Raw genomic sequence first — 19,816 nt, forward strand, 5'->3', positions numbered from 1 at the left:
ATATACCTATGTACAATTGTAGTCAGAAGTATAATGAACTAAATAGGTTTCTTCTAGGGGGAAAAGGTCAGTTTCATGGGAGAATATATCTCAGAAGGCTTTTATGGATATTTAATATAGGTGAATTTTATGCTCTTGTAAAATAATGTAAATGTGTTCTTTTTTAATTGACATAGCCGCTTTAAGCAGGTATTTAATTATCAAAACCTACTCAGCTCGTCCAATTTCTTGCACAGAAACTAAATAAGCACTTCTAGCGTACACAAGTTAGCACTTCCCAATAATCCGGTGCCAAATTGGGTCTACTGTTGATGGATGACACTACACCTTACTGGTAAATGTTCAAGCTACTCCCAAAACTAACCCCAAAACATCACAGCCGTGATATGTATAGAAGTATTTTTGGTTCTCAGGTAGTAATGTAGTAAACAAAAAAGCCCTGTGGAGGTAATTAGAATTAAATAAACAATCATAACCATTTTTAATCATCTGCTCATTGTTTGCATTTAGTTCTACATATTGACATTTATTGCATGTGCTGATTATGAACTATGAAATGTTGCAGGTGCAGTCAGCAAAACCAATGGTAGATACCAACAGTCCGCAGACATATGTTCACCTTAACATGAAGTTAAAGAAGTTAAAGGTAATTTACTATATAAAACTGAGTTTTTATGTCGTAACGAGAGGTCCAACAGAAGTGAAATTATTACTGCTTGTGAAATAAGGGATCTCCATGAGACTTGAAGCCAATTTTACTGTACGTTATAACGATTGCAAATGAGCAACAGACTCCTCAGAATTTCTTCTGTGCTCATAAGAGATATAATACATTATTGGTTCACTGATCATACACTAAGTCTAAGATCCTATAGTTATTCATTCATAGTTGTACAGAGATAGTAATCTCCAAACTCCTGGACAGATCAAAACTTCACTAAGGCTTTAAACCAAATATCTTCAAATATCTTACAGGGATACTGTATAAAAAGTGTGTAAAACTTCCAAGTTTTCTAAGCTTTTAGAACTGAAAACCCTTAGTTTCTATAAAGTATTTGTGAAGCACACTTGTATTTATGCCACAGCTAGAAGAAGAGCGACTGTCAGTCATAGAGAGGGACAACCACTTGCTGCTGGAGAAGATGTCACATATAATGAGAACCAAAGGAAGGGTCGACAACACAAATGATTATGAAGCTAAAAGGTATTGTGTTGTATTGCTATATGTTACCATATTGCTACCAATTATGGCAATCAAGTCTGTACAATGAAACATGCTGAAAGTACCAAACCAGTTCAACCGTTCCTCAATAGATATCCACATTAATTTATATATACTAAACTTGGTATTCCTCTGTGTCCAAGCAGTTTAAACAAGGAGAAAAGAGAACAAGAGTTATTGAGAGTATCAAGAGAGAACCAAGCCATTCTGGAGAGGATTAACAAGTGTGAACCTCAATATCAAGTAGAAAGGTGGCATGAAGATTGGGTAAACGCAGAAAGATATATGGACAGCATAGCAAGATATCCTCGTGGATGGTATATCACCCATCAACACAAGGTAATAGAGAGCACAAGAACACACAAAGATTGCATGAAATAAACAGTATGTTTCAAGCATTAATGTTACTAATATTATTTGAGTAATATATGTTGTGTTGTCCAAATATAAATGATCCATGATGCATGTATTTGCAGATGGTAGTAGTGATATACTACTGTAAATATATATATATATATATATATATATATGTATATATATATATATATTTACATGTAATATATATATATATATATATATGTAACAAAACCTTTCCAACTGAAGTATATATAGTGTATCTGTATATTGGTGCCTCCCTTAAAAGGTAAACCCTGTGTAACAGCTGTGTATTTAAAAAAAAACTTGCCAGAGTAATAGTAATAGTAATAGCTACTAGCTAATAATCAACACCCATAACTAATCGTGCAAAATCTATGTTTGTCTTTGTTTTGGTTAACTGCAATGTTTTAATTTTTTACAGCATTCATCAAAAGGACAAAAATCATCCATGGGATGTTCTTCCGCTACAGCTAAAGAAGGAACTGTTCAGAGCGGAAGACGTAAAGAATCCCTGCAGGGAAGCCATAATAACAAGAGAGGGGTAACCAGAAAAGAGACAGTTAGCAAGAAGGAAGGAAAAACTATAATTCTAAAACAAACCCAATCAGTGAGAAAACATGAAAAAGAAAATAAGAAAATTAAAGGTGATGATAAGCCGGGTAGGGATAAAGATGCAGTATCTGACACAGAAGTGGAAGAACAGTCAACAGATGAGGCAGCTGCAGAAGCAGCAGTGAATGAAGAACCAACAGATAATACGACAGTGAATGGACACCTGGCAGATGTTGCAGCAGAGAATGAGTATCTGAAAGATGAACATGAAGATTATACAGAGGATGACAACGAGAAAGAAGGGACATCAGAGAGTGAGAAGGAAGAGGAGTCAGACAGTGAAAAGGAGGGAGGATCAGAGAGTGATGAGGAAGCTGAGGGTGAAAAGAAGGATGATTCAGACAATTAAGAAACACATATAGGAGATTTGCAGAACTCAGACGCGGAATAGAATATCACAGACATAAAAGGATAAAGTTATATAAGTTTTATATATATATATATGACATGCCATTTCGTTGGTAAAACATTCACATGAAAGCTCCATTCCACATCAGTAGTGCTCTATTGTAACTTTTACAACAATAGGTATGCTAATCCACCTGTCATAATCATAACAAGGTTTCTAAAAATCTGCACTTTTTGTCCTGCAAATAGCATTTGAGTACACTGCAAGAAACCGCATTTTACTGTATAAGACTGGACTTTACCTGGAGCAGTACTTACAGAAGTGATGTATACACTGGTAGAAAACACAGTAAAATAACGAAACAATATTAAATATTACAAATGTATTTCACAAAATGCAATTATTTTATGCTAATGTGAAGAGAACTGCAAGCCCATTAAAAGTCTGATTAGCTTAATCTTTACAGTACTGAAACTTTATTTATTATTAAATACTTCAAAATACTTATGAAAACCATCCTTACCAAGATATTCATTAATACATAAGGTTCAGTCAGATGAGGGAATGAACATGTTTGATAGTGGTGAGAAAACTCAATCTTGCATCCTAAAGTCAACGTGCCAGTCCTGCTAGTTTTTGTGAACTGTAAAGCAAGTGATAACAATGTGTTAAGAAGCCAAAATATATACGCGGTATCATTTTATGGTGTTGTGGTATGCTTGCTTGTTTATTAGACTACAATTATTATATTAGACTACAATCTTTCTTCAAATGAAGTAAAACAAAGTAAAAAGACCTAATTGGCGTGGTAGCTTGAGGTCCTCCTCTACAACCTCTCAGAGAAGAAAAAAATATTTGCTATCAGAGGTGTGTATACATATATATAAGTATCTGCTACTACAACATTGAGAATAATGTCATTATTACTTTGACATCAAAACATGGTAAATCTAAATATGAGCATCTTTACAGTTTGGATATAGTGATTCAAATTTGAAACAGCGTCACTAAGACATTTTCACAGAAATAAACAAAATTAAATTCAAAAAATCTTGCCGATTTCACAACAGTGCGTTGTGAAATCGGCAAGATTTTGTGAATTTAATTATGTTTATTTCTGTGAAAATAGTTGGCTCATGGCCAACTAGGAGTCGCTCATTGGGGATGGCACTTCATAATACAGAAATAAATATGTGAGCTGAAACGTTTCATCTCAACCCACTAATTTAAAAGGGAGAGTCCAGCCATTGAATGCATAAAGCACTTTCATATGCATCAATTGTTTAGGGGACTCCCTGGGAAACTGGACTGTCTCTTTAATAAGTCCTAAGTAACAAAAATTGGGTTATTGTGTGCTTTTTTAAAAGAAAAAAATCATCTGTGATATATGATGATATATGACGAAACCACTACATTCAGAATTATTTAAAGGAGAACTGGCACAGATTTTTTTCCCATAAGTGTTTTATTTTCAAAGAAAAAAACAAGTACAGGGTAAGGCAGGTAGTATAGCCTGGATGCAGATAAACCAGAGTCTGCACATTCCCAGCAATATTCAAACTTTTCATGACATAAATCAAAGTATAAATGTGGGGGGACCCCATATAGGTCCAGCGTGTACGGATCTCAACCGAATTAAAGATAGTAGGCTAGTGGACCAAAACCACGGATATTAAACCTGAACTTGTGCCTATCATAATTGAAACTGTATTAGTAACGGAAAGGTAAGCGAATGAATAGTGTTTCTAAGATCATAGCCTCCACGTTAAATACAATTTGAAATTTCTGAGTACTTGCCTAACAAGAAAAATTAATTAAAACCCCCAACACAAATTCAATCTCACATTTCCTGACCTATCGACAGCATCCACGTTTTAATGTAGCTAAATTTACTAAAACTACTTATAGCTAAGTAAAACGTCATCCTTTAGTAGGTAAGATCTGTGCCGCAGAGTGGGGGACAGTATGCTCTAATTAATCAACACCTTCCGCACCCTTAAAAAGTTGCCCAAACCGATGAGTTTTAATGAGTAACTTAACGTAACTTATCAGGGCAGTGATAACAAAATGGGAGGAATAACTGTGCAGATCCTGCGAAACGGAGATTAAGATATTTTCCCCATGGTGTACAAATAAGGTAGATTTTGTTACATAAACATTGTTTATTTTGACACATAAAGTGGCTTTATTTTGACAGGCGTGAAATATCCGCCTTAAGATCACCCAAACCCAATTTGGTAAATTATCGCTCACGAGGTAAAGTCTTTGTTTATATCCAAAGTGTGATTTAACCCCTTCAATCCCCTATAGACGTACCGGGACGTCCAAAAAACGCCCACAAAGAAACCCCTATGGACATCCCGGTACGTCCAGCCCTTCGTGCAGCGTCAGGGACACATCCCTGCCGCTGCACGGGAGACCAGGCTGTCGTTTGACAGCCTGGACTCCCCACTGACAGCAGAAGCCGGCTTTGCCGGCTTTCTGCTGTCCGATCTCCCGCAACAGCTTCCGGCATGAAAGCCGGTAAGCTGTTACCGGTAAACTGCCCGATATCCTGCCCTCCGGGGATATCCTGCGGGGATATCCTGCCCTCCGATGATGCACAGAGACGCTGCGATCTCTATGCAGGTCTGTGAGGACCTGCATAGAGATCACAGTGTGATCGGTGCAGGGGGATCGCGGGGAGGGGAGTGAGAAACCATCTCTCTCACTCCCCCTCCCGGCCTGTAACAGAAAAGCAGAAAAAAAAAAAACGTTAGTCCATTTAAAAATAATATTAAAAAAATCATTAAAATAATAATATAAATAATACTAAAAAAATTATAATATGAGCTGTGATGTCACTGTGACATCACTGGTATGTTCAGGAGGTCCCTAGGAGGACCTCTAACCATTACTGTTTAAAAAAAAATATATAAAAAATAAAACAAATGTAAAAAAAATTAAAATAAAAAAAAATTCAAAAAAAATATATAAAAAAAGATAATAAAAAAAATTCTTAAACAAACCTTACATCCCATTGCCCTAGCATAACATCTAGCCAGTATAACCCTCCTGCCCCCGTTCACAACCCCCAAACCCGTTAAGCCATAGGCATAAAAATTATACAAAATTGTACACCTAATAGTATGCTCCCTGGTGCTGGGAAAGTCTGGAAAATCTATATAAATTAGGTATTTCTGAAATCAGGACACCTGAATTAATAAACTTGGAGGGGATTTTCCATCACTTTACCTAATTTTGTGAGGATTCAGAGGGAAAATGTAAAAAAAAATTAGTTTATTTTTCTAATCTTCGCTAGTTTTTACTAAATTTCTCATTCTAAATTTTCAGCTAATCATCTAATTATGGTATCAAACGAAAGCTCTATCTCTCCTTGAAAAAACAATATATAGTTTACATGGGTACACTATTCACAGGAAAAGAGAATCATCGCTAAACCGACATACCCCAAAAATGGCAAAATTGCTCTGGGCTTTGAGGTACCAAAAACCCCTGGGATTGAAGGGGTTAATACTATTTTAGTTGGTAAGACAGAACTATTGATGGAGACTTCTTCTCAAATTTCATTTATATTGTTATTGATGGTAATTCATTTGATGGAAAAGGAATAAGGGAACATATTAATTAACAAGTGGTTCATAATTCCAAATAAAAAGCATTTCTAACATTAATATATGTGTTTTTTGTTGGAACAATTAGTGTATATATACATATATATACATATATATATACATATACATACTACAGATGAATAACCACGTACATGCTTATGTAATTTCGCTGGTCTTGTGACGCAATATTTTTTTGCCACAGGTGCCTATAGGCATTCATTTTTCTTCTGAGAAGGGTGAAGTAAAATTACGCTATTTACTTTTGCAGGCATTTGAGTTCTGCAAAAACTGATTTTTTTGTTGAAAAAGACTAGTGTTTTAAAAGTAATGCAAAAATACTGTATGTGTGGCCTGAAAGGGGAGCAAGCAACTGCACAGTGTCTGTTAGGAACCTATACGCGTGCGCCTTTGTTTCCGTTCGGTGCGAAATGTTTGTTGCACGCATCCTGTCGCTGCCGGCTCTCAGTCTCGCCCATTGCATATGGCGCTGCCGATGAAACCGTATTACACCGGGGAGTGATTAGATCTTAAATCTTGACTCGATAGTGAATTTGGGAACAAAATACAAGGGTTCAGAAGGATTAGCAGATCGCAAAGTGAAGGCACCGGCCCGGTTATCTAGTCCCAGAGACATTGCCTATGTGCCCGCCACTCACAAGCCACAGCCGTTAAGAAGAAATAAATATGAGTCTGGAACGTCTGAGAAGGCGAGTTCGGCAGTACATAGAGCAGGTAAAGCCACGTGATCGGTATCGACCCCCTTCAAATCACGTGACCCTGAAATCTCTGTAATGGTTTACATCAGTGCCAAATGTAGTAACTAATGCCTACTGTGCAAACATGGGTGTGAGCACTCTGGGAGCTCTCAGGGTTTGACCCTGAGTCTCCGGGGTTTTTGTACCCCAATTTCAGGGTGAAGGTGCAGATTCTCAGGGTCACACAGTCTGAAGCTGCCTCCTTCCTGTTTCACACTGCAGTGATCATTTATAAAAACTCTGGTGCTTTTACTACCAGTACTTTATGGTTGCTATCCCTATCTATCTGTCTATCTATCTATCTATCTATCTATCTATATCTGCATCCACATGAACACGAATAAAATAATTGTAATGGAGCCTTTTGTATTTAGGAATCCCAAATTATTTCCTGGTTGCCATATTTCTCCCGCTGATCCGACTGGCCGGTGTGTCAGTTCGATGTTTATCTGTCACTAACGTACTCCATTCCTCAATGACGCTTCCGACTAATCTTTATACAGGGTAGCATTTCCTCGCCTCTGCCAGGGTGCCGCATTTATGGAGAAAACACCATTTTGTTTAGGAAACCCTTCTTCTATATAACCCGGATATTCCTGTTTGCAGACTGACAGCGCCAAACGCATATTGTACCATTTCTAGGCTCTATCTTTATCCTTTGTACAATTCAGCTGCTGCTTATCTAAGTTCATCAATCCGTGCATCTATTATATATATATATATCTTTTCACACATATATATTTGTGTGTCTGCATTTCCTTATGTTTAAATATTATTTTCCCTTACAGCAACAGTACCAGAGTGCCTTGTTTTGGGCAGATAAAGTTGCTTCATTGTCTCACGGTAAGCTTTTGTTATGACCCGTTTGAAAACGTGCGACTGGTTGTAGTAACGGCACTGTACGTTATGCGGGTCCAATACCCCAGTTCTTTAGTGGGAACCCTTTCCTGCTGCTGCTGTTTATTGAATATATGCGCTATTCTCTGAAACACAAAGCCTGCTTTTATTCTGAAGTAGACAGAAAGCTGTGTCATTATTTAGTTTACTAACTTCAGTAAGAATGGACTGTGTGTTCTATTGTAGAGCAGTCAGTAACTTTTTTTATTTATTTTTGGTATAAATAATTCAGTAAAATATAAAATCCAATGTTTGGGTCAGGGCTGTCTACCCATTCATTGATCACTGAACACCGTAGCGGAAAGCTTCATGATTACTAAAGCTTGATATGTAAGGTTAGGTGAAGTAAAGCACTGCTGTGTCCAGTGGGCAGCCTGGGGACAGACAAGGTGCTCATGTTTTTGTATAGCTACCATCTAATATGCAATGACTGTATTATGCTATATTAAAGGCCTTTTAAAACACCACCTGTAAAGGTTTGGAACTAAGCACTGCATGCATGCAGGAGTATCACATAAAATGCTTGATGTCTTAATATTTATCCTCAAGCTAACTTTATAACTTGTATTGTTATTTATTACAGAAGAACCTCAGGATATTTACTGGCTGGCACAATGCCTGTACCTGACTGCACAGTATCACAGGGCATCTCATGCTCTGAGGTCGCGTAAACTAGATAAGGTAAATTACCACGTACATAAAGCCACTTGACGCATGTAGTCTGCCTATTTTGTCCAGATAAAATATATACTGATGTGGCTTTGTAGTGTATTCTGCATTATTGTGTGGCTTCCTGTATGCAGCGTGCATATGTATGCAGTGTGTGTGTGTGTGTGTATATATATATACCGGTATATAATCAAAATAGTTTTAATCCCCCCTTTTTTTTTTTAAACTGTGCAGGTATATGAGTCGTGCCGTTACCTCGCTGCTAGATGTCATGTAAGTTAATATTCTAAGTATTGTGAAGTTTTCTTGAAACATTATAAACTGTTGACTAGTTCTTCGTCCACTGCAAGAATGGATAATAAACATATTGTGGCGATGTAGATAACAAGTCCAGAGGTACACAAATCACTATAGATCATAGTTTCTTTCTAATATAGCCTCTAAACATTTTAATATACCAGGATTGCTATGCAATCCAACAAGGGCTTACTTGTGGCCTCATATTGCATAATGAATTCAATTTGATGGCTTGTGTTGCATCATGCGGATTTAACCGTGCATCACGCAGTCACTCGTCTTACAATAAATAAAAGTCGGCAAGTTTAAATTAATTAGCACACAATGAATGAAATCTCAAACGCCTCAAATAAAACATTCTAGTATTTGATTGTATAGATGTGTTTAGTTCAGTTTTGTTAACTGGTAAAGTAGTAGAAATGGCAGCTTAGTTTATTTTTTTATTATTATTTTTTTGTGTGTGTGAAGTATGCTGCTAAGGAGTATCAGCAGGCTCTGGATATCCTTGATATGGAAGATCCTATTAACAAGAAGCTGTTTGACAAGAGCATAAAAGATGAGAAGAACCTCAAGGACACGCCGACTGGGGATTGGCAGATGTCACAATCGTCTGTACGGTTATGTATTTTGTTAATTGGGGTGTTATTCCAAGGAAATACATCGCCCTGACTATAATGTGACCGCTAAATATAAGTGGCATCATCTACTATGCAGTCTGTAATCCCCAGAACTTTACTTTATTGGAAAAAAAAGTTATAATATTCCAAATGTAATGGTGCAACGAATGCAGTCTTTGCTGACTGTTCAAATATATGAAATACAGTGTAATCGCTAATGAAGGTTTAGCGGACCATTTCTCTTTGATCCTACAGAATTAAGTAGTTTCGCCGGCTGACAGCTATTTTGCTCTAGGATTGATAGGACGGTTTATGAGAATAATTTACAGAGTGCAGAGATGACTTTAATTTAAAGCAAAAAAATATGTATTTCATGTTCTATCCATACTCAACAGCAAAAGGCGTGCAAATGAGGAATTACATTTTTTTTTAAGTATGTTTATAAAACTCATTGTATTAACTATGTTGTGTGCAATTACACGTTTCACACTTCTCGCATGGTTTACAGGTAGACGCTTTGCTTGCATGTTTTTGTTTTCCTTGTTATGTTGATTGGGGCGCAATGTGCTTATTTCTGACTGCATGTAGGTTCGATTGGTGATGAGAATTTTCAGTAGCCACACACACACACATTTGACATAAGTTTTGCTGCTTTGTGTTGTACTGTTTGTGCATATAACTCCGTTTGCACTGTTTGCAGATCAAGAGCTCCATTTGCCTGCTGAGGGGAAAGATCTATGATGCTTTGGATAACAGGACCCTGGCAACCTACAGCTACAAAGAGGCCTTGAAGTTTGATGCTTACTGCTTCGAAGCGTTTGACTTATTAACAGCACACCACATGCTAACTGCACAAGAAGGTTTGAAAATGTTATGTCTGTCTGTCGCCGAGTCTGTATGGCATGAACTGAAAATATTGAACAGATTTTATACATTCTGGTAAAAACATTTTGTTCATCTTTTTTTTTTTTTTTTTTAAGAAAAAGAACTTTTAGATTCTCTACCGCTTACTAAAAAATGTTCAGAAGATCAAGAATTACTACGTTTTCTCTTTGAAAACAAGTTGAAAAAGGTAAAAAAAATTGTTTTATATCTATAGCCTCGAAAAGAAACATATTTGTTGTAAGATCTCTATATCTTTATGTATGTTATATCTAATTTACTGTGCTCATAATTTAACATGTTTCACAAATAAGATGCTTATAAAAGATATGTATTTATATACCTCGTACGTGTAATACAGCGGACTACAAAGTCACATTAAACAAAAATAACCCAAGTTATAAAGTGATAAGATGTTGGGGCTGTAGGTATTGGAACGTGGTTTGGGATAAAGTAATCCTAGAGACTTGCTCCACCTGAATGTTATTTCACCTTCTCCCACCATTCTTCAGACCTTCTCTTTCTCAACCTGTTTCTGCAGAATATTTAACTTTCTCCTAAATGATCTCTAAATGTAAGCATATTTTTTTCAAAGTATATATATATATAACATTAAATAAGGTAGCAAGCTCATAGTATTCACATGTATCTAATGGATAAGAGTAGCCAGCTGGCACGTCTGTCTGTTTGGCCCTATAACTTTCACAATGATTGACATGGCAGCTGGAGAGATACATATGATATACACATATACACAGCAACACCTAAGGCTGTTGTACTGTTTAATGTAAAAAGGCACAATGCATTATTGTATGTATGTAAAGATTTGGTTTGGGGTTTTGTAGGTTTAACACGATTAGTTATTTTGCAGTATAATAAACCCAGTGAAACGGTAATTCCAGAATCAATAGATGGCCTTCAAGAAAACCTGGATGTGGTTGTATCTTTAGCAGAAAGACATTACTACAATTGTGACTTCAAGATGTGCTATAAACTGACTTCTGTGTGAGTAGTCCTTGCGTTACTCATATCCTCCTATGTATTTAGTGATCTCAATAGTATGTCGTATGTGCATATAGATTAGTTAAAAAGGATATATCATCATGCAAAAATAGGAAAAAACCTTGGACTGTAGTCTTTCAATGAAAACATTACTCTTGAATCCAGAAGAACAGCCCCCCTTCTCCTTGAATCTACCATATACCTGGATTTATGTAAGCCTACAAGTGCCTAACTTTTTGCTCAGCGATGGAAATAACGAAGCCATAGTGGCAGAATCCCCAGTTAGGACACAGGACTAGAAAGAAGTATTGCTTAATGATGTATAACTGTGTTTTAAAATAGCACAGTATAAAATAAAACAGCATCTGGAGGCAGGTCGCATGTGTTATTTTGTAATATTCTTGGTACACACATACGTGGAAACATTCTAAATTTGGATATTTTTCCCCCCCAGAGTAATGGAAAAAGATCCCTTCCATGCAAATTGTTTACCTGTACATATAGGCACTCTAGTAGAACTGAACAAAGCAAATGGTAAGAATTGCATTATTTTGTGTGGTGATTGACGGCTGTGGAAATCAAAGGACAAACATGTTTCTATCGTGAGCAGTGGCGTTCCAGCAACCCAGTACCAGCAGTGTGACAGAATAAGGGTTTGACACGTGACAGGGTTTAGAACCGGCTTAACCTATGCCGTAGGGCCTACTGGGGATCCGTCCTGGGAATCGTATGTATGGATACATTAGAACTAAAATAAACTGAGGATGCCTGCTGATGTTTTGGAAAGGGCTCGTCAAACCCAGGTCACCATGGTTACAGGAAATAACTTCCTGACGCCTAGGGTTTTGCAGGACAAGGGGTAGCACTGGCTAGGGCCACCATCAGGAATCTGGCTGCAAGGGCGCAGTGAAGCATTATATACATTATGTGACCCCCTAAGTAGGTCTCTGGGAGGTGGAGTAGTATATGCATGTGTTTATGTGTGTATGCTGTACTGTTAGTATGTATGTTTCTGTGTGTGTAAATGTATAGTGCCAGGGTTTGTGTGTCTACTGTATAGTAGTGCCAGGTTCAGTGTTAGAGTTAGTGTATATATTGTATATAATATATGTATAGTGTTAGTCAGCGTGTGAGTGTATGTTGTTGAATAGTGTCTACATGTGTGTTAGCTTGTATGGTTTTGTGTGTGCGTTGCTTTGTGGCATTAGCATGAGTCTGTCAGCATATAGTGTTAGAGTATGTGTATTAGTTTATGGTGTTAGTGTGTACATGAGTGTATTGTGTTAGCATGTGTGTGTTACTGTAAGGTGTTAGTGAGCATATGTTGGCGTGTGAGTTTTAGAGTCTGTAAGTGTATGTTTGTGTATGGTGTTACCATAAGCATGTGTCTATGTGAATGTCAATGAATGGTGTTATTGTGTGTGTCAGGGGTTAGCTATGGGTAAGTGGCACCTGGGCATGGAGAGGTGAAGCAGGAGCCTGACGTAATAAATTAATGTAATAACTTGATCGGAAAAAACATCTGGCTTCTCCTAGGTCCAAACCAAATCGCAACTTAATGTTTTTTTTTATTTTGACAGAGCTGTTCTATCTTTCACATAAATTGGTGGATTTGTATCCCAACAACCCTGTAAGTATTTGCGGTTTTATTATTGTTATTAAATGCTGTTGCCAAATGTTTTTTTTTTGCCAAAGTAAGTATTATTATTGATAGTTTGTTTTGAAAGAAAAAAAGCCATAAGCATTAGCAGCTTTCTACAAAGAAAATGAAAGGATATAAAATATGATTTGTTTAAAAAGTCATTTTTCCCCATTTCTTTTAATGCCTGGATGCAGTTCTGCGGGAACCAAAGATACCCATTTTGTTATTAGATGGTCCGGTGGGTCCTAGATTTAGGCGCTGCAATCCAGATTTTTCTTTAGTAATCCTCTGCGCACTTTAGAACAGACGCAGGCAGACTTAGTATTACAGGAGTTGTGTAGTTATCAGCTACTACCTGCCTGTTTACTTAGCTTGCGCTAGAAAATATTTTCAAATTGTGCAGTTTTGGAACAAACACATTAATGGGGAATCCCCCCAAACAATTTTACTGTCAGTCTTTTTAAAAGCAAGTTTTTAAAATGTACTTTCTGAATTAAATCGGTTCTGGCTGATGATGTTTTCAGGCTGATACCTATTAGCGGTTTGTATGTGTTCTGTGTCTGTCATATTAGCCAAGTCTACTAGACAAACATCCTGACTCCTTCTTATACTGCCGGTGGTAAAGAACAGCCTTAATAACCCCTTGACTAATTAAAGTCTTTATGAGAATTGCCAGAGAGAATCAGCTTAGTGTGGTGTGGAGCAGCAAAAGTCACATCAAATGGCAATTTACAGGATTAAATGAATGTAATTTCCGATGACACGACTATAATTAATGCCCTCATTTAATTGGCTTGTGTTTTATTGATGGACTGTAGGTATCCTGGTTTGCGGTAGGCTGTTACTATCTCATGGTTGGACATAAAAATGAACACGCCAGAAGATATCTCAGGTACGCCATAAGTGATACGTATTGTCGATTCGGTAGTCTTCATTCACTAAGTGCTCCGTTAGAATTATATTGTGACAGGCCCATAGAAGAGGTGGATTGAAATGTTGTACTTTTGTACAATTTTTTAGACAAATAATACCGTATTTGCTCAATTATAAGACTAGTTTTTTTCCAGAACAAATGCTCTGAAAAATACCCCCTCGTCTTATAATCGGGGTCGTCTTATTATCAGTCCTCAAATGACTATGAGACTAAGATCCAGATCCCTCCTATCTTGTGCACCCCATTTAACACTACCAACCCCCCCCCCCCAAAAAAACTTACGTAGACGTCTATGTGGTTCGCGTAGGCAACTTCCGCGGCAGCCGGAAGGAGGTGCTGTTAGTAGCGGGGGTTGTCTGCGTCCGTATCTTAGGCCTTCCCCGACTGTCAGAGAGGAGAGTTCCCTGCACCGTTCCCTGACAGCTGGAGGGTGTATGCGCGATGGACGCAGACAACCCCCGCTGCTAGCGGCACCTCCTTTCCCGCTGCACCGGAAGTTGCCTATGCGAATCGCGTAGCCGTTTACTCACTGCCCCGACTACACTAACAGGGAGTTAGAAGCGCCGGTGAGTTTGGGGGGGGTGTTAAATGGGGGGGGCATAAGGCATTTCTGTAGGCAGAGTGCTCTGATATGCCTTTTAACCCCCTTAATGCCACTCTGCCTCCAGATATGCGTTTTAACCCCCTTGATGCCACTCTGCCTCCTAAAATGCCTTATACCTCCCTATTTGCCACTCTGCCCCATAATATGCCTTTAAACACCCTAAATGCTAGAGTGGCATATAGGGGTATAAGGCATTTATGAAGGCAGAGTGGCATTTAGAGGATTAAAAGGCATATCATGGGGCACAATGGCATTTAGAGGGTTAAAAGACATATCATGGGGCACAATGGCATATAGGGGGTATAAGGCATTTCTGGGGCAGATGTGCATAACTGGGGGGCAGGTTGGGAAAAAAAATGAAAACTAAAAAAATATTTTTCTCAATCATAGTTTTTTAATCTTTTATTAATAAAAACAGTTTACATGAATTAACATTTACTAGTAAAACTTTTTTCCTATAGCGTCATCTTATATTCAGCCTTTTTCTTTTTTTTCCTAAATTAATATTCAGATTTTGGATGTCGTCTTATAATCGAGCAAATGCGGTAAATGTGTTGCATGATCTGCTTCGATTTCCCTTTGTGTGGATAAATCATTATTGTCAGAAAGGCCTTTCTGTTAATACCGACCAAGATGTGTTGTTTTGTATATATTTCATGGTCATATCCAGGAGCAACCTCAGTTGACAGCCTCTTCTATATTTCCCTGTATATGGATAAATTCTTGTTTATCTGAGGAACTCCCCTTCCATGAGAATTTTAACCTTTACACCCATTATTATTGGGAAATATCGATTGGAAACACCCCATCAAATATGCAATATATCTCTGACGTGCCACATATGTTTTAAGGCGTTTTGTCACTATATGTCATTTGTTTAGCATTTATATAGTCCCTGGCTCCTCCACCTTTGCAGACATCATTATCCATCATGGTTTCCATTAGGAGGACATTGCTGTGTTTAGTGCTTAAACGTGCCCTTGTTCTTCAACTTTACCAGGCTTATTCCCTTACAGAGCCCTGTTTTCATGTTAAGTGCATATTCCCTCCATTTAACTATATGCAAATGGTTACGCTCTTTTTAGTTATAGGAGTTAGAAAGTGAGACTTCTGGACAGTAACTAAAGAGTGTCTACTTGAACTCGCATGCGGTAAAATGCATAGGAGCCCAATCAAAATGGTCTTCAATATGCTTCTAAGCATATTGATAATACAATGTTGGGGACTAGACTGTTTATTAAAAGCTTGTTTTATGTGATTAGCCCTTCAGGGAGAAAAAAATGAAATGGCAGCTCTGTTAAGGTTTAATTACCTAATAGGAGTGAAAATATGTATATTAATGTGTGGTTACAGTGTTTTAAGGTTTAAGGTTTCCCATTATTATTCATCATGGGCAATGTGTTTGTTTTTCAGTAAAGCCACCACATTGGAGAGAAGCTATGGGCCAGCGTGGATTGCATATGGCCATTCTTTTGCAGTGGAGAGTGAACATGACCAGGCTATGGCTGCTTACTTCACCGCAGCACAACTAATGAAAGGGTATGCTAATCACTGACAGGGCTGTCAACACACAGAAGTGGTAGAGGCTAAAACGGCAAGGGGATTAAGCTATCCTGAATCTAAAATAAGCCCAAGGACTGATTACGAACTAATTCTGTAGTGTAAAGTATGGGGAAAAAATGTCTCCAAGTTGTCTTTCATTTTCTTCTTTTTTTGGGGGGGGAAATATGCATCAATGCTTTATGAAAGGACCTATGGCCCCATAGCTTTGCACCTACTTTATATGAGCTGATGAATATATACTAGGTGTATATAATATGATGTGTGTCTTCCACAGTGTAGTAGAGGAGCATGCCTGACTCTTGCAATATAGATGTCTTTTTTTGCAGGTGCCATTTGCCAATGTTGTATATTGGATTAGAATACGGGCTAACAAATAACTCAAAGTTGGCGGAGAGATTTTTTAGTCAGGCCTTGAGCATTGCCCCAGAGGATCCTTTTGTGATGCATGAAGTTGGTGTGGTTGCATTTCAGAATGGAGAGTAAGTTGTTAAATGTCATATGTATGTGTCTATCTAGTTACATCGTGGATGCATACTGCCTACACTATCATGATCTTTCATCTCATCTAGGCTTGTAAGCCCAGCCTTTGTTTATTAACACATTCTGCTTTACACTGCAGGGGTTCGCCAACATGCTGATCGTTTTGTTTGTTTTTTTGTAAGTTTCGGTAAACTAACTCCTATTTTTGCATAAGTTTTTCAATTGTTTTCTACTATCTGTGTGTATTGCAAAATGCTGATATTTTATAAAATCACACTTTACGATTAACAAATATTATATTGTTGCAAATAGACCAAAAAAAACAACGATTCCCACAATTTTTTTTTGTTTTTTGGTCCATTTGTTTTTGGGCAAACACATTTGTTTTCTCCTCTTTCCGTTCGGGCAAAATTGAGGGCTTTTTCAATTTGTTGTCATTAACCTTCATTCACTCTCTCTCTCTCTTCCATCTGCTTCCGTAATTGTTGCAATACATCCATGCTGTTTGTTAATTCTGATTAAAAAAAAATCTCATCAAATGTTAAAAATGAGGCAAACTGGTAATTAAAATTTACATGCTATACATAAGACTTGTGCATTCAGATTTGTATGAATTGCAAATTTACAGAATTCTGGTAAATTTGATTCAGTCGAAAACTATGCAAAAAGCTCAGAATTTTCACCCAAAATTAGTGGGGCCACATTCACTCACACTCTCATTTGCTCACTGTCTCTGTTTCCCTACCTTCTCTGCTGACCGCTTCCGCATCTTCTTCTTCAACTTCAATCTTCTATCTTCTGTCTTTGTCCGCGGACATACCCGGTGGGAAGTTCCGCCAAAATGGCAGCGCTTGCGTTGACATGCGCTCTACAATCCTCGAATCGGAGGAGTGGATGATACCGAAAGTGCATTCATTTTCCATCACTTGAACTGAGGCCAATGTGGCGGACACCACTTTCGGTGATGTCCTCTTTGCCATTTGGAAGATCGGGGAGAGTATGTCACTGCAAGCGCCGTCGTTTAGGAGGAAGTTCCTGTGGAGATGAGGATGAAGGTGGAAGAGAGTAGATTGGAGATAAGGGAGAAGATAGAAGATGCGGAAGTGGTCGGCAGGGAAACATTTAGAGAGAGTGAGTGTGAATGTGGGCACTGGGCAACAAATGGGCAGGGAACAAAATTTGTTGTCCAGAATCAAATGGGCCAAAAACGTGTGAATCAATTTTTGGCCTATTTGAACATGTCTACTATACATTGTGCTCTTCTGCGCAGGGCTTTGTGATCTTTGTTTGATTGGCACTTTAATAAATGTTACAGCTGGAAGACTGCAGAAAAGTGGTTCTTGGATGCTTTAGAAAAAATTAAAGCAATTGGAAATGAGGTTAGTGACCCTTTGCCATCAGATACGAAGACATGGTTGCAAACGTGTGAGCAGGGCCATCATTACCTTATGTATAAGTATGTTATACCTTATATTGTGTAAAGATCAGCAGAAATTGTTGGTATAAATAATAAGTGTATGATACAATAGGGTTCTTGCACGGCCAGCTTTGTCTCCCTGAGTGTTGTAAAAAAAATACTATTATAATACACCAAGCCCATTCTTGTTTTTAAATGTTGTAATCTGTTTTAAGCAGCTTTGTCTGTTTCAGATAATATTAATAATAGATTTCATCCTCCTTACCATAAAACACATCCTGCCCAGGGTGATTGGGACCCTGATTTCTGTACGTGTTTTAAAACAGAGCACCATATCCAAGAGAGTTTCACATTCTGTCTAACATATTTTATAAGGCATTCTATAGGGCTGGTCCTACATAATCCATGTCTATATCAGCGTCAAGGAATATCTTCACATCATCTGTTCTTTGCACAAGGGAAAAATTGCCATTCTTGCAGAAGGGTAGTCACTGGGATCGGACCTGCGTAATTGCATAGTGATTTCTGTGAGCTGAAATGTTTAGTTCTCCTAGAGATCTCAAAACAATCAACCAGGTAGAGGAGATATAAGCAAGTATCAGACACATTGCTGTCGCTAAGCTGAACCGTAACTTCAACTACAAGTGCCTGTGAGAAGATTAATACAAAGGTATTTTAATAATGTTCATGTTTTTTTCCTTTGAAGGTAACCGTGGATAAATGGGAGCCTTTGCTAAACAACTTAGGCCATGTATGTAGAAAACTCAAGTAAGTCCTTGCCTATCTTTTAGGATTTCTTGTATCCTATGAAACTTTTTTTTTTTTTTAATTAAAAATACATTCCATTATTGTCTATGTTGTTTATCGTTTGTATTTGCTTATTTTTGTAGAAAATACGAGGAGGCCTTGGAATATCACCGTCAAGCCTTGGTGCTTATCCCACAAAATGCTTCGACATATTCAGCTATTGGTTATATACATAGCCTGATGGGAAACTTTGAAAGTGCAATTGACTATTTTCATACCGTAAGTTTTCTGCAGGCTTTTGCGTGGCGTACAGTTGGGGGCTTTAAAAATAGCTCTTGCTAACCATAACGGGACTTGAAGAGTCAGAGGGCCAAAATATGTTATTGCAAGTATAGTGTCATTAAAATTATTCTCTATTCTTAACATATGTTATTCTTGTAACAGGCTCTTGGCCTTAGGAGGGATGATACGTTTTCCGTCACGATGCTCGGGCACTGCATAGAAATGTACATTGGTGACTCTGAAGCATATATTGGTGAGGCCTCTCAAACCATGTTCTTAAACATGTTTCGTCTCTGATCCCTGTCTTTCATAAAAGGGCTTGGGATTAAACTATTATATTGGCATTTAAAACCCATTTTTATCTTCCTAGGAACGGAGATTAAAGAAAAACTGCAATGCTACGACTTTGATGTCCACACAATGAAAACCCTTAAAAACATAATTTCACCTCCCTGGGAGGACAAGGAGTTTGATTTTGAACGCCAGTCTCTTGATGAAAGTGGCATCATGGCCTTGGAGACTTCTCAACTTCTGCCTAAATCTTCAGATACCAGGTCTCCTATAGAAGAGGCCCTCGAAATTGAGATGAACGAGAGCGATATGATGCTGGAAACCTCTATGTCTGACCACAGTACATGAAGCTAGAAGAACATGAGAGGTTACGTTGGACTCTGCAGAATCCTGTCTGGAATCAGACATATGTAAAACAGACTGGGAGTATGACTCTCTACTGCCAAAGTAGTATAATGCTGGCCTCTTGAGTAGACAAAAGGGGAGAGCATGTTAATCTCTTGTGAGATTTTTTCATTTTTACAGATAACAGAACAAATGAATGAACTTCACCCATTACGCT

At 37.8% G+C, this 19,816-nt stretch overlaps 1 protein-coding gene across 3 annotated transcripts; it reads left to right on the forward strand.

Annotated features, from left to right (window-relative positions):
* The first annotated feature begins 6,859 nt into the window (after window positions 1-6,859).
* On the forward strand, window positions 6,860-19,602 carry LOC149289223 (cell division cycle protein 16 homolog). 3 transcript variants are annotated; one of them, XM_089490928.1, is made up of 18 exons: window positions 6,860-6,907; window positions 7,719-7,773; window positions 8,411-8,508; window positions 8,731-8,769; window positions 9,262-9,405; window positions 10,111-10,270; window positions 10,391-10,482; window positions 11,164-11,297; window positions 11,749-11,828; window positions 12,875-12,924; window positions 13,755-13,828; window positions 15,888-16,013; window positions 16,364-16,516; window positions 17,833-17,896; window positions 18,641-18,702; window positions 18,825-18,960; window positions 19,126-19,216; window positions 19,334-19,602. In XM_089490928.1, exons 1-18 carry the CDS (start codon window positions 6,860-6,862, stop codon window positions 19,600-19,602), a joined length of 1,875 nt encoding a protein of 624 aa, XP_089347054.1. The 3 variants fall into 3 exon arrangements, with proteins under 3 accessions (XP_089347054.1, XP_089347055.1, XP_089347056.1); XM_089490929.1 differs by having other exon boundaries at window positions 8,414-8,508; XM_089490930.1 differs by lacking the exon at window positions 16,364-16,516 and having other exon boundaries at window positions 8,414-8,508.
* Window positions 19,603-19,816: the final 214 nt, after the last annotated feature.

This window comes from Sceloporus occidentalis, unplaced genomic scaffold (genome assembly GCF_023333645.1).
Source record: "Sceloporus occidentalis isolate IW3139 unplaced genomic scaffold, rSceOcc1.0.p SCAF_47, whole genome shotgun sequence".
NCBI classification, from domain to species: domain Eukaryota; kingdom Metazoa; phylum Chordata; class Lepidosauria; order Squamata; family Phrynosomatidae; genus Sceloporus; species Sceloporus occidentalis.

Coding starts and splice junctions, on each gene's coding strand:
- LOC149289223 (XM_089490928.1), top strand. CDS start 6,860: ATGAGTCTGGAACGTCTGAGAAGGCGAGTTCGGCAGTACATAGAGCAG. Junction 8,509..8,730: donor GGTCGCGTAAACTAGATAAG/GTAAATTACCAC, acceptor TAAACTGTGCAG/GTATATGAGTCGTGCCGTTA. Junction 16,517..17,832: donor GTTGCATTTCAGAATGGAGA/GTAAGTTGTTAA, acceptor TAAATGTTACAG/CTGGAAGACTGCAGAAAAGT.